Source organism: Rosa chinensis, chromosome 7 (genome assembly GCF_002994745.2).
Source record: "Rosa chinensis cultivar Old Blush chromosome 7, RchiOBHm-V2, whole genome shotgun sequence".
Taxonomy (NCBI): domain Eukaryota; kingdom Viridiplantae; phylum Streptophyta; class Magnoliopsida; order Rosales; family Rosaceae; genus Rosa; species Rosa chinensis.
Genome location: NC_037094.1, coordinates 6,403,082 through 6,417,054, shown reverse-complemented (window position 1 = coordinate 6,417,054; position 13,973 = coordinate 6,403,082). Strand labels below are relative to the sequence as shown.

Below are 13,973 nucleotides of genomic sequence, written 5' to 3'. Positions count from 1 at the left end.
AACATGCTCTCTCTCTCCTCCAGTGGCGGAACTAGGATTTATAACTTGGGGGGGTCGGGATTGATATAAGCTAAGTTTGAGCATATGCCAGTAATTTTTTATACTATTTTTATTTTTATGCAAGATATTATTATTATTTTGAAAAATCTTGAAAACTATATATAGTATTATAGACAAATTATTCGTCCACACATAAAAACTATATATTGACTGAGTAGGTACACTATAATTTGAAAAAATAAGTGAAAAATAACCACCAAGAGTTTATTATTTATTAAGTTTGCTATTATTGTTATTTATTAAGTTTACTCATGTGGTTAATTGTAGGTTTCCTTCATAGTAACCAGTAAGTGAGCTCATAAATGTTTAAGGGGATTCATTACCAGTTTCTTTGTTTATTTCATACTAGTTAGCTATCTAATTAGTATGGATATGTGTTGGAATCATAGGGGGGGTCTGGACCCCTTCAGAACCTCAAATAGTTCCGCCCCTGCTCTCCTCAACTTCTCCTTCTTCTCGACTTCTCTTCTGATTTTTTTTTCTGTCTTTTCTACAAGAACAACATCAGATACCCATAATCAATAGATTCCAAGATTCAAAATCCATGAAAACTAAAACACAGCAAGAGCAGATCCAAGCAACATCGCTGATCAAGCTTTCTGTTTCAGTTTCTCTTTCCAAAACAAGCTTCGCAACAGATCTCGACCATCATCTCAATTTTCTCTCTCTATCTCTATCTTCCTCTCCTGTTTGGACTGTTTCTCTCCATGTTCTTCTCTTCTTCTTTTTTCAATTACTAATCAATCATCCTAGCGACCTCTTGATCCACCTAGTCTCTTTTCAGAGACCATTTTATACCCAACGATTTCCGGATTCGCTGCACTTTTCAAAAACCCAAATCCCATTATCAAAAATAAACATCTATTTTCTCATCATTTTGTTTCCATCTTCTTTCATTAGAAATAAGGCAAAGGCTTAGAATCCTAGAATTATAGAAAGAAAATAAGATCAGAACTGGAAAGAATTTAAGATTTGATATTTGGTTTCATGCATAGTTGGGTAAATAGAGAGAGAGAGAGAGAGAGAGAGAGAGAGAGAGAGAGAGAGAGAGAGAGAGAGAGAGAGAGAGAGAGAGAGAGGGGCGAGAAGAAAGAAATAATAAAAAAATAAAAGACAGGGGGAGCTACGTCTGTCAAATTTGACAATGGAGGGCTCTATGTCAAATCCACTTGTGTATGACATATGGGTTGGAGAAGTGCTTCATCAATCAATTATTACCGTTGGGCACGCCATGTGGATTTGACCTCTCCATTGGAGATGGTCTAATAAGACTGGGTATTAGAAAAGAATAGCAAAACCATTCCGCATAAAGGAGATTCTCTGTGGGTGATTGAGACATGCTCAAAAACTACCATTAAGGTAGGACAATCACTCACCATGGAGGCTGATGCAGAACGGATGGCATGCCCCATTTGAAGAGCAGTTGGGTCGTGCAAAAGGAGAAAAACGAAAAGTGACTAGTAGACACGAAATAGCTCGGTGTCTGATTGGGACGTGCCTTATCTTTCCGGAAAGGGAATCGCGCTAGAAACAAGACTCATTGTTTTACCTTGAGCTGTGGTCTTTTTCGGGCTTTCGGGGTCGTTTAGGGCCTCAAAACTGAGTTTTTCTATTTTTTCGAGTTTTGGTTTTCCTAGTTATTTTTGGGTTGTTTTCGTTTTTACCCATGGGCTTTAGGGTTCAATGTTAGTCGCCCTAGGGTTTTATTTCTCTTATTTAAGCAGTTGCATAACCTATCTTTCAACTTTTATCAATCAAATAGAGAATTTTCTCTTTATATCTGGTGGACTCCATAAACTTTGTTTAAGTTTATTGCTGGTAAACCTAGGTTACTGTTCCGACTGCGTCAGAGGAAAGGCTTGCACGGTTAATTATATCATTAGTATCAAAGGAAATTGGGCAAAATGATATACTGTAACACCTCTTAGCTTTTGCCATTCCCACCACCTCTAGCGGACTATGTCATGATCTACCGGTTTAATTTAATTTGCAAGGTGTATGAAAAATTGAGGATGGCTGAAAAGTATGTTCAACCTTTTGATCTATTAGCTAATCGTGCTTATTGAAATCTTCGTTTACGACATGCTTGATTATTTTTGTTTTTATCAGCTATTGAACATGCATGCATGCATGCAATGTTTGAAAAACACTACCGGTTTTAGTTGCATCGTTTTATACAAGCAACTGGGAAAAGGACCACAATCATACAATTGTCTCTTTCTACATAAGAAATCAACTTGTCTTTGTATATATAAAAAGATTTGACTACTGTCCTTTCAAAAAAAAAAATTTGATTTGACTACTGCAACTTAATTTTATAATTTATATGGAGCTCCCATTGTTTGTTGATTTGGAAGGTGAGTGCGGCTGCACCACCACCCGTATGTTTCTCTCTATCACATTCATTCCGGCCATCTAAATTCTAAAACAAAGTTTCTAAAGATGTTGGCTCTCTTCATATTGGCAACAATTAAGCAGTTCTCAAATATGGATAGACTTGAAAGAAGAAACTTCTCGGTGCCATTTTTTAGTTTATGTTGCATTCATGCCCTTTTCTTGTTACTGTCGTTATTGTTATGTCATAGACTATATCATAGCTAGACTAAGTAACAAACAAGCTATACTAAACAACTCTCGTTCCCCCAATGAGGTCATGTAATACCCTTGCTATTTAAAGGGATAAACATCGAAAGAGTACTATAGATCATTTTGGGTCAAAGTATCTCTTCAATGAGGTCAATGTCATTTTGCTGAAGGGCCTGACGTACGCACCATGACGTTTGAACTTGCCAACATAGAACAGAGCAGTGAAAAATGAATTAAGTAACGTGAGGATAAACCAAGAATTTCGTTTGTTAATTAAATCACACATTATTTGAAATAAACAACTTATCAATAATTCAAATATTTCCATCGCATAAAAGTTTTATAGTGGCAAGAAATGCCATATCTTTAAAAACGAGAGCAGAAACGGCCAAGCTTCTTGCACCTCATTTTCTGCACAAAACAGTGCAAAGATCATGGTGAGAGTGTTTGTTACTTATTAATAGAAAAATGAAATCACAGAAGATAGTACACATGGAAAATTTTATAGATCCTTATGCAGCCAGTGATCAAGACGCAAACTTCCCTTATAATGCATCTGTGTTAAATGACTCAAGGTTAACTATGGAACACTTAAATATTCACCATTAAGATCTTCAACCTTTTTCATTGATATCTAGGACCACTTCTCATAATGAACTACTTAATTAGCTGAAATGGATCAAATGGCATTAATACAAGTGACTTGCCTTCAGCTCATAACTAAAGCTTCAGATACCAAATGTCACTATAAAATCTACTATTTCATTAAATCACTAAATTGCCTAGAAAGTAAATAAGACGAGTGAAGAGTCAGAGATTACTTCAAGCATGCCATATAAATCCAAGGAATGACCAAACTTCTCCATGCCAATGTAAATCGACATTTGGTTGCTAAAAAGTGATTTCTAGCATTATAAATGAAGAGGTCTTGGGTCTGACTCATGGACTAGCTAGTGAAGAAGCTAAATTCAGGCTCATATATATTACTCATATGATTATCCTCACTTTACTTGATTCATTTTTCACTAACACCTAAAAGATAAGTAATAAATTCATATTTGGGTAGAAAAAATGAAGATTAGAGGTGGCAAACGAGCTGTCAGACCCGAACACGGCACGTTTAAAAGCGCCCAGGCACGGCCCTAGCTCGTTAGCAATTTGACACCGCCCGAGCATGATATATTACAGGGCGGCCCGACCCGTTTCTATAATATAATTTTTATTTTACTTTTTCCTATAATATAGAGATAAATATATAATTTATATAGAAAATTACACACAAGTGTCATTTTAAAACTTTAATTAGTCATAAGGCCACTTAATTTTTTTTGTACATATAAGGCCACTTGTATTCTCAAATTTCTCTGTCATTGACGATTTTGCCCTTTTACTTAAGAAAACTACTTGATATCAGATTAATCACTTTCTCTCTCTCTCTCTCTCCTGGGGAAAGCCCTTATCTCTTTCTCATCGTCCTCTGACGAACAACTCGTCGCTTTGGTTTCTCTGGCATCTAGCAGCAGCGGCCAAGAACTATGGCCTTCATCAAATCAAGTTCCAATCGATCAAAGCGATGCAAAACCTCGAAACGGCCCCTCTGTGCCTAAAGAAGACGATGATGAAGAAGATCTGATCGGAGCTACCTCACTGAAGGTGAACTCAGATCTCTCTGATTCTCTCTAGTTTCTCTGTGAACTCGACCTCGTGCGAGTCAATTAGACTTCAGTTGGATCGGAGAGTGAGGTGAGGTCGAGTTTAAAGAAGAGAAGCTGTCGAATCTCTGCAGTGGTTTGCCGTCAACCATGAAATCTCCAATATCTCTAGAGGAGCCGATCTTAGATAGTGACTCGCCGCGTCAAGTTAACGATTACCACGACGGTGACGGAAATATGGCAGATATTGTAGGTAGGTATTGAGATTCATTGTTTCTTTCGTTCAAATTTCTTGTGAGGAGAGTTTTGGACTCAGATACGATACTTCCAATTTTAATTTGCTCTAGTCTCGTTTACTGTAGTGCTTTGCCATCTTATTTGTAGTATTGTGTGCTATTTGTTGTTTTGTACTTGGAAGCTTATGATGTGAATGGCCTGATTTGAATAATTGTTGAATTGAATAATAATTATTAATGTAAGTATGCTTTGGTTTTGGAGATTTAGTTGGAAGAGAAATGATTGAGCTGGCTTAAGGAGTGCTTCGACGAATTGCAGAAGGTAATGCCATGCCCACCAACTGTTCGATGATATTCTTCACTCAAATTTTTAGTTGCATGCATATTTCAATGGACTGAGATTGCAATTTGTGTTTAGTTTTGATGATTTTTCCTTTGTCAAATTGCATACTATGGCTATAGTAGTATATCTAGTAGCTTTTCTGTTTTTGTTTTGATTGATTTCAGGTCATTAGTTATTTGTAATTGTTATAGTGGTTTTTCAACACAATGATAGTAGGTTTTTATCCCTTATGTTCGTATCTTTTCAATCTGATGTCAGTAGTTTTTTTTTTTTGATTGATTTGAAGTTATAAGTCTCTATGACTGTTATAGTGGTTTTTCAATACAGTAACAGTAGTTTTCTATCTCTATGTTAGTATATTTTCAATCTGATGTTAGTAGTTTTTTTGTTTTCATTTTGATTTATTCAAATGGTCTTTTTGTGTCGGTGATAGTAGCTTTTGTTGATGGTCAAAGTAGCTCTTTAGTATAAGAGTAGCTCACTGTGTTGGTGATAATAGCTTTTGTTGTTGGTGACAGTAACTTTTGGTGTTTGTAAGAGTATCTTTTGGTGCTGGTGAGAGTAGCTTTCTGGTATTTGTGAGAGTAGCATTTGTTGTTGGTTAGAGTAGCTTTTGGTGTTGGCAAAAGTAACTTTTGTTGGTGGGGATAGTAGATTATGGTTTTGGGGAGAAAAGTTTTTTTTGGTAACAGTAGCTTTTTTTGTCTAAGTAGCTTTGGTTGCTGATAATAGTAGCTTTTGTTACCTCGCTGGAAGTTGCCAGTAGCTTTTTTTGCTGATGACAGTAGCTTTTGTTACCTCACCGGAGGTTGCCGGAAATCTCACCACAGTAGCTTTTGTTGTCAGCGATAGTAGCTTTTGTGGTCGCCGGAGGTCGGCCAGATACTCGCCGGAGTTGGCCGGAGGTTGACCGGAGACCCGCTGGAGTTGGCCGGAGACCCGCCGGAGTTGGCCGGAGACCTCGCCGGAGAAGAAAGAGAGGATGATTGTTGACTTTTTACTCTAGTGGCAGTTATGTAAATATGTTGGTTTTTTATATCCAAAATTTAACACATTTTTTAATTTAGTGGCCTTATGAGGGAAAAAAACAGTTGGTGGCCTTATGACAAAAAAAACATTGAAATATGCACTTATATGTAATTAACCCTAATTTATAAACACTAAATTTATTATTATTTTTTATAATATAAAGATAATATATAATTTATAATTTATAAACAATAAATTTATAACATTAAATTTTAACAAATAGTTTAGGGTAGTACATGAGTACCAACTTCTATTTATAATATGGGTGCAGCTATTGCTACGCTAAAATTTTCTTAATTCACCCTAAAAATATTTAAATTATTGAAAGACTATCTTACCCAAGTGCAAAGTAACTAATAAGTACGCTAATTTTTTAAAATTCAAATCTATAAGGAAAGCTAAATACATAATCAATTAATTAAATATAAAGATTACTTAATTTCTCATTGGATAACATTAATCTTCATTTCTCCACCCAATTTGAATTTATTACTATGTTTTTTTATCTTCTTCTTTTTTTGTCTCCTCAGCGTTCGTTATTGAATTCACAAAATCATTAATGTTAAATTCATCAAAATCCTTGTAATAATACCCTTTATGAACACCAAAAGTAAAATTTAAAACAGGAAACAAAAATCAATCTCTTCTTCATTATTCATAGTTGTTAACTTTCTAATCTTTTGACATAGATTGAAATAGACAAACATTCAAATTGAAAGAAAAAAAAGAAAAAAAAAATGGAAGTAAGCCAGATTATGATTTTATTAGGAAACTTTAATATATATATTTTTTATTGGTATAAATTTAATTTTTTTTTATATAAACAAAATCTTTTTAATTGGATATGTCATATAATTAAGGATATTTTTGGAAAGAGAAATGAGGTAGATAAGTGAATTAATTTCAAACATGAGCAAGTAGGGTGAACAAAGAAAATGATAGGATGGCAATAGCCGCACCCTTATAATATTGGCCTCAACTAATTTTAATTTTTGACATGATACAAGCACGGCATGACCAGCCTATTAGCCCGGCACGTTGTGGGCTTGGGTCGTGGGTCGGGTTGGGCCTAATGTTTGAGTATATGGGCCGACCCGAACATTGCCTGAAAGCCCAATTAAGTGACCTGGCCTAGCCCGTTTGCCACCTCTAATGAAGATTAATGTTATCTAATAAGAAATTATATAGCCTTTGTATTTAATAAATTGGTTATGTATTTAGTTTTCCTTATGGATTGAGATTTTAGAAAATTAGTGTATTTACTAGTCATTTTGCATTTACGTAATATTTTCAAGAATTCAAATGTTAGTAGGGTGAACTAAGAAAATGGTAGGGTGACAATAGATGAACCCTAATATAAATTATAGAGCTTGTCAAATTTGTTGATTAGTTGACCTTATTATTTTTTGTATTACACAAAAGTGGAGTTCAATGAATTTATATTTAAACAAAACATCGTCAAGTATTGAAAGTATTTATAATCCAAAAACTTATGATCTCTAATAACACTTTCAGAGATATTGACCCTCTAAGCTAATAATTGAAACTTGTTTCGTTGTTCTACTTTATAATTAATATTATTACTTATGTTAGAAATTCCAAATTCTTTTTAACAAGGTAATGTTAGAGTGTGTGTCAATAGGTATCTGAGCAGGTTGAAAGTAGACTATGATTTAAGATTTTAAGTGAATTAAACACAAGCACAATTCTCTTCTTTTAGATTACAAATTTAAAACAATCTAGCAGTATTACCTCTTATCAACCCCGTACTAAAGTGTAATCCATTGTTCAAATGAATTACTGTATTTTTTCTATGGAAAATGATTCAGTGCACCAATGTGCACTTGCACCAACATAAGTGTATGATTAGATTATACTAATTAAATACAAATTTTAATTATTAAAAAAGTTGATTACAAATATCAAGGGTCAGACCATCTTGTAAGTGTTCGATTACTGCAAGTGAAGAATTTTCATTATTCTACGTCATATTTCTCGACCAAATTTACTACAACTCTCGAAATCTCAACAATGTGAGTGCCATTTAGTTATTTGTGGATTGCACAAAGCATTTTTAAATCTACTGAATCTGAATGTTTTCCATATACATTGTTTGGTCCACAAGTTATAAAGGGCATAAATATTTTCCATTTTCAATTTTTTCTTTTCCTTATTTCACCTGTTTGTTGGTTTGCCAGAACTGAAGCAAGCAAAACCCGTCTCTGCCGGTCTGCAAGGTCAGTCAATTTTTTCTGGCTGATCACAGAGCTTTCTCGGACGGATGTCTGGTTTTGTCCTTTCATTACTGCATATTCCTACGTGTCATGACTCATGAGCATAGAGCCTATAATGGACGAACATATGGGTCCAATCATGGTCACGGCCCCATAGTCACTATCCAGAGAATCAACATGTACGTGTGTGTAGACAGTGTTTTTGTTTTCTTCTACGCCGGAGAATGGAGCATCAATTGTGATCCCGGCCCACTAAGTATTGATTCATACTAGAAACCAAGGGCCCAAAAGAAATTGGTCAATGAAATTCTCTTCACTATGAGAAATTCACCATATATATTCCTACAATATGATATGGTAGCTACTTGTATAGCACAACAACAAGTCAACAATGCTTTCCACCAGCTGGGTTGGTAACACATTTCACTGCAGGAATACTCATGACTGCACATAAGAGCTTGCAGTCCTCTTTCTGTTAGTCACCTATGTAAAGGCAGCTGCCTCTTGCGTTAACATCTTTCGGTGCGTGTTGTGGAAAATTGCAGCCTTCCTCGCATTTCCAAAGCTAATGACACAACTATTAATGATCGTATGAGAGACAGCTAAACGCACGAGACATCTCCCCAACCATTATCAAATAAAAAGCAGGTGCAAAGTCACCAAAAAGATCGAACTCTAGTAAATACTAAATAGAGGTATGGAGGTTGCGGTTAATTCTTGAAAAAAATTGAAGTTGAAAGAAAAAGGTTAAGAAAGAAATTGTACAAAGGGAGAATTTCACAAATGGTCACTCAACTATGACTCATTCGACACTTTGATCACTCACCTTTCAAATATATCATTTTAGTCACTCAACTATTACTCTGTCAATCACTTTAGTACGTCACCCAAAGGTTTATCTCACTTTAATCACTTCTCCCAATTATTATAACACAGATTTCTCAATTTTTCACAATTGATTGGATGAAAATATCATTAATATTGTGGCAAATAAATTTTTTTTTAATTAAAAAATTAATTAAGTGACTAAACTGAGTAACAGAGTTAAAGTTGAGTGACCAAAGTGATATATTTAAAAGGTGAGTGACTAAAGTGTCAAATAGGTAAAAATTGAGTGACAATTTGTGATATTCTTCATTGTGCAAAATATAAACACAATGTTTGTGTATAAGATAAATAATTTACGAGTTGATAATTTCGTTAAGCTAATAATATTTGAAATTACTTGGGAGCTTGGGACCCAAATGGTATCCATAGGATCTATAGCATTAGGAAACACTACGGGGCTGAATGACGCCACGCCATGCTGCGGGTTACTTATGTATTTCAAAGGCTGCTGTTTTGAGTGATTTGATATATTTATGATTAAATTTTGTTTAGTCCTTGTCCTTTGCCTCAAACATCATTTCAATCCCTAACATTTCAATTTTATCTAAAAACTCTTTGACCTCTCAAGTTCCCTCCAATAGATCCACTCCGTTATGATGCTCCGTTATGTCACTGATATGGCAATCATGTCCACGCCATTTCAGCTTGATGGGTCCCATTTAAGGGATAAAATGACCATTCCAGCCTTGTTTTCTTTCACAGTTTCACCCCTTCATTTTTTTCTTTTAATTTGTTTATTCCCTTTTTTTCTTTTCTTTTTGCCTACCTTCTTCTTCCTCCCTACCTTGCTTCAAATTCAATTGAGACCCAGACTTGGCCGTCGTCCCCCATGACCGGAAAAACCAAGCTCCAGATCGAATTGCACACAACCAACTGCCACACAAATCAGATTCTACTGAACATCAACAACACAAAACTTAATAATCAAACTCACAACAGCAAACCGGAATTCAATTCCAAAATCTTATATCACTACGAATATGCTCCGCCGGAAGAAGCACAGCCATGGGAATGGTCACAGCAAGCTGGTGGAGTATACCACCTACCCATCGAATCCCCGACTCACTTCAACTCCTATCTGCCGTTGCAGTCGCCGACCCTCCATCGTAGACACAACTGTTTGATTTGAATTCAAAGAGTTGGAGGTTTGTGCCTCTCGGGACGAGGGAGATAGGTTTGTGCCTCTTGGGACGAAGAAGATAGGATTCATCAAAGATAGAGATCACGGCGAAATCATTGGACGGCTCCGCCATCTTCCACGCCATTAACGAAATCTCAGGTTTGCTTCTCTAGATGGAATAGCAAATCCATGCGTAAGTTTTTTCCCAATTCTCTCAACTCTATCATCAACTCCGTCGCAAATCGCAATCACACAATTCCCAATTGTCGAATCTAACAATTTCATACACAAGAGTGAAGATGGATTCGAATTTTTCCATAATTCGATATGTGAGTTTCAAGAATCGCCTCTGAGAGAAGACCAGGTGAAGAAGATGATCATCAGTGAAACTCCTCGATTCCAAAAAGCGCTTCTGGTTCTCGGAGTATTCCCAACCGATTCGGGCAGCTATGCCGGTGGTAACTTAGTGTTTCCGATTAAGTCATTGGACCATTTGGACAGCTCTGCCATCTTCCACGCCATTAAGAATCAAGTAGCTAGATGTCTTTGCCCGATGATTGTCACTAATAGTAGCGAAACTCACTAATTGAATTGAAAGTGTTTTCATGGGCAGATTTGGCTACAAATTTTGCAACTGAGAATGTAGGTTCTGGGTCTCATTTGGATAATTTTGGGTTCGGAGAAAGAATTGGGGTTAATTTGAGGTGGAATTTGGTTTTTGATGAACTTGGGAAATACCCAGATTTTGAATATGTTGGTTTGATTGATTATGCAGGTGTAGTTCTTGGAATTTGTTGATATATGATGGCAATGGGATTGGTGGTTGAGCTGGAGAGAGAGCTCGGTGGTGGTGGTTTGGGTGTGAAGAAGGAGGTAGGAAGAAAAGAAAAAAAAAGGAAGGGAGAAAGATCATAGGGTTATATTGGGTATTTCACTATTATCGAGCTGAGTTGGCGTGGCTTGGATTGCCACGTCAGCAACTTAATTACCCAATTTGACTTAATCTTCATGGTGAGGACTTATTGGAGAAAAATTATAACGTCAGGGACTTTTCAAATTAATTGAAAATGTTAGGGATTGAAACGAAAAAATGGTCAGAGTACATGGACTAAACAAAATTTAATCCATATATTTATATCGAGCTGAGTTGGCGTGGCTTGGATTGCCACGTCAGCAACTTAATTACCCAATTTGACTTAATCTTCATGGTGAGGACATATTGGAGAAAAATTATAACGTCAGGGACTTTTCAAATTAATTGAAAATGTTAGGGATTGAAACGAAAAAATGGTCAGAGTACATGGACTAAACAAAATTTAATCCATATATTTATATAAGCAAAAAGTCGGTATACTAATCAGGTTTGTCTATTTAGATTTTTCTAAAAAAATTATTCTAACCAACACTGTTTTTTATATGTTGGTTACAAAAATAGATAGACTTAACAAAAATTCATTACAGTTGTGCATCATCAACCATTCGTCTATTATTCAATCTTATGTCAATCTCTATTGGAATCTGACATGCTTAAATCAAACTCTAAAAGAAATGAACCTTGCTTAGATTAAGACCATTAGCTCTTATGAAAATATATTACAAAACTACCTGTATGCTGAAACCATTTTTTACCATGCTTTTCTGTCTCCGTTGATTGATATTCTATGATGACTAAATTCCTATATTGATATGATTTAGATGAGCAAACTGAGGACAACTCTGAAGATCACATGGTATAGAACAGGATCTGATCATTGATTACTGTGTATGCAATCTTATGATTATTCTCCAAGTTGTAGGACTTTAGTTGTGGAGGAAAACAGATAGTAGTTTTGTGGAACTGAATTATGTTGTTGCATGAATTCCATTAAACAGTTCAAAAATACCACTTGCATTAACCTTAGGGACTATCCCCACTCAAGGATGAAATCAGCTGTTCTCATTATTTTGTTTTATTTTTTAATCTCTGTGGACCAATCATATTGACGGGACATAATTGAGACACAAAAATCTGAGACAGTTGATTTCATCCCCCACACTCAAGGCCCTGGACCCCCAGGTTCCAAATCCTTTGAATGAACTGATTAATAAGCACGAACAGATTAATTGCTAAAAAAAAAAAATAGAGTATTAGACAGAAATGAAGTGTACAGGCATATCTTTAGTGTTTGCACGGTATACCACTTCATAAAAATTGGTGATTAAATTATGTCCCCAGTGAAGCTTGATGAAACTAAGCACAAGTCTTTTGTCTTTTCTGATAAAAGGGTTATTGTCTATATTTCTATGGTATATGTATCATATCTGGATATGACTTGACAGGACTGTTTAGGATGAAATAAATTGAATGAAAGACATATTGTTAAGAGAAATAATGAAACAACACAATTTCTCAAATGCACAGTAACAGAATCTGAGAATGCAGAATTTCTTCGTCTTCTGTGAGGTTAACCAAGAGTATATCTTATGCATTGGAAAATAGACTCCTTGCCGAATTCAATAGAGGTTGAGATACTGTGCATTTGTGAGTGGGAAATGACCACCACCCTATGCTGTTCTTCATGTAATATCTCCCCTTCATGTAACCAGACAGCAGCTCGAGGAATTTGTTGAGTGGGAAACAATTCAACTCCTGCAGAGTTAGCCCGTTCACTGCTAATGACATGATCGTCATTTTCCTTCTCATGAATTCACCAGTAGTAGTAGACTCGAGCTCAAAGAAAATCCTCAATCCCCCTTGCTCGTAATAGGCCCTAAAATGTAACAATGAACGGGTTTGTAATCCATTTCAACATCCAATTAAAATCTACAAGGCTCCAATTACCGATTTCATTAAAATCTTCGTTGAAATCGCTGGATCCATTCCCATGACTCAATTCAGGCATCTTTACGCTGGTGAAAGGAAAATGAATGGAAAATGTTAAATAGAGGCCAGTCATGCAGAAACAAACCTGGGATTAAGATATGAAATCAATCTTTTACCTCAAATTACTTTGATTATGGAGGACTCTTAGTTTACCTGCTCAGTTTCACATTACTTATCATTTTTTAGTATAATGATCGAGTTCCCCACAACACTAATTGGTTTAATCGAGTTGTTCTGCATTGAAGTTAATAGATTGAATATATTCCCTTCCATTTGATTATTGGGTTCTCACAATGAGCTTTGAATTCATACAGAAACAAGGGCCCAAGAGAAATTTGTCAATCATCACAATCAAACAAACCCAAGCCCACTTCTCTTACATTATTCATCATATATATTCCTACATTATGATATGGTCATTGTGGTGGCTACTTGGGTTTAGGGAGAGCACAACAACAATGCTTTCCACCAGCTGGGTTGGTAACACATTTCATTGCACTAATACCCTTGGCTGCACATAGGGGCTTGCAGTCCTTACTTCTGTTACAGTCACCTATGTAAAGGCAACTGCCTCTGGCATTAACATGTTTTGGTGCCAGACTATAGTCCAAGTCAGTTTCATCGTCGAAATTGCAAAGATCGCTTTCTGCAGTTCACCATAGATCAAAATTTAGCTCTAATATAAGATATATCACAGAGGGAGAGATACATCGTACATACCAGGAGGGTCTGCTGCGGCATAAAAAGAGAGCTGGAACAAGATCAAAACAACAAAGGCAAGAGGCAAATGAAACTTGGATAAGGAGGAAGCCATCACTGGATTATTAATTTCTGGTACCAATGTTATTAGTGTGACTACTCAATATGGACTGAGACCTGGATTTATATGCAAGGAAAACCTTATCCTAAAAATGTTTCTCTTAGGAATCTTCAAATTGGATAAGTAAGCTGACACTTGTTTT

The 13,973-nt window shown here is 35.8% G+C and overlaps 1 protein-coding gene across 1 annotated transcript; it reads right to left on the bottom strand.

Annotated features, from left to right (window-relative positions):
- Positions 1-13,403: 13,403 nt before the first annotated feature.
- LOC121050499 lies at positions 13,404-13,850 on the bottom strand. The gene is made up of 2 exons (XM_040510589.1): positions 13,732-13,850; positions 13,404-13,657 (listed from the first exon to the last, which is right to left on the bottom strand). The coding sequence occupies exons 1-2, from the start codon at positions 13,823-13,825 to the stop codon at positions 13,440-13,442; spliced, it is 312 nt and encodes a 103-aa protein (XP_040366523.1). The 5' UTR covers positions 13,826-13,850; the 3' UTR covers positions 13,404-13,439.
- Positions 13,851-13,973: the final 123 nt, after the last annotated feature.

Bases quoted from the DNA above. Each gene is read 5' to 3' on its own strand.
- LOC121050499 (XM_040510589.1), bottom strand. From the start codon at position 13,825: ATGGCTTCCTCCTTATCCAAGTTTCATTTGCCTCTTGCCTTTGTTGTT. The intron at 13,658-13,731 runs GTATGTACGATG...GGTGAACTGCAG, and splicing joins TGCCGCAGCAGACCCTCCTG to AAAGCGATCTTTGCAATTTC.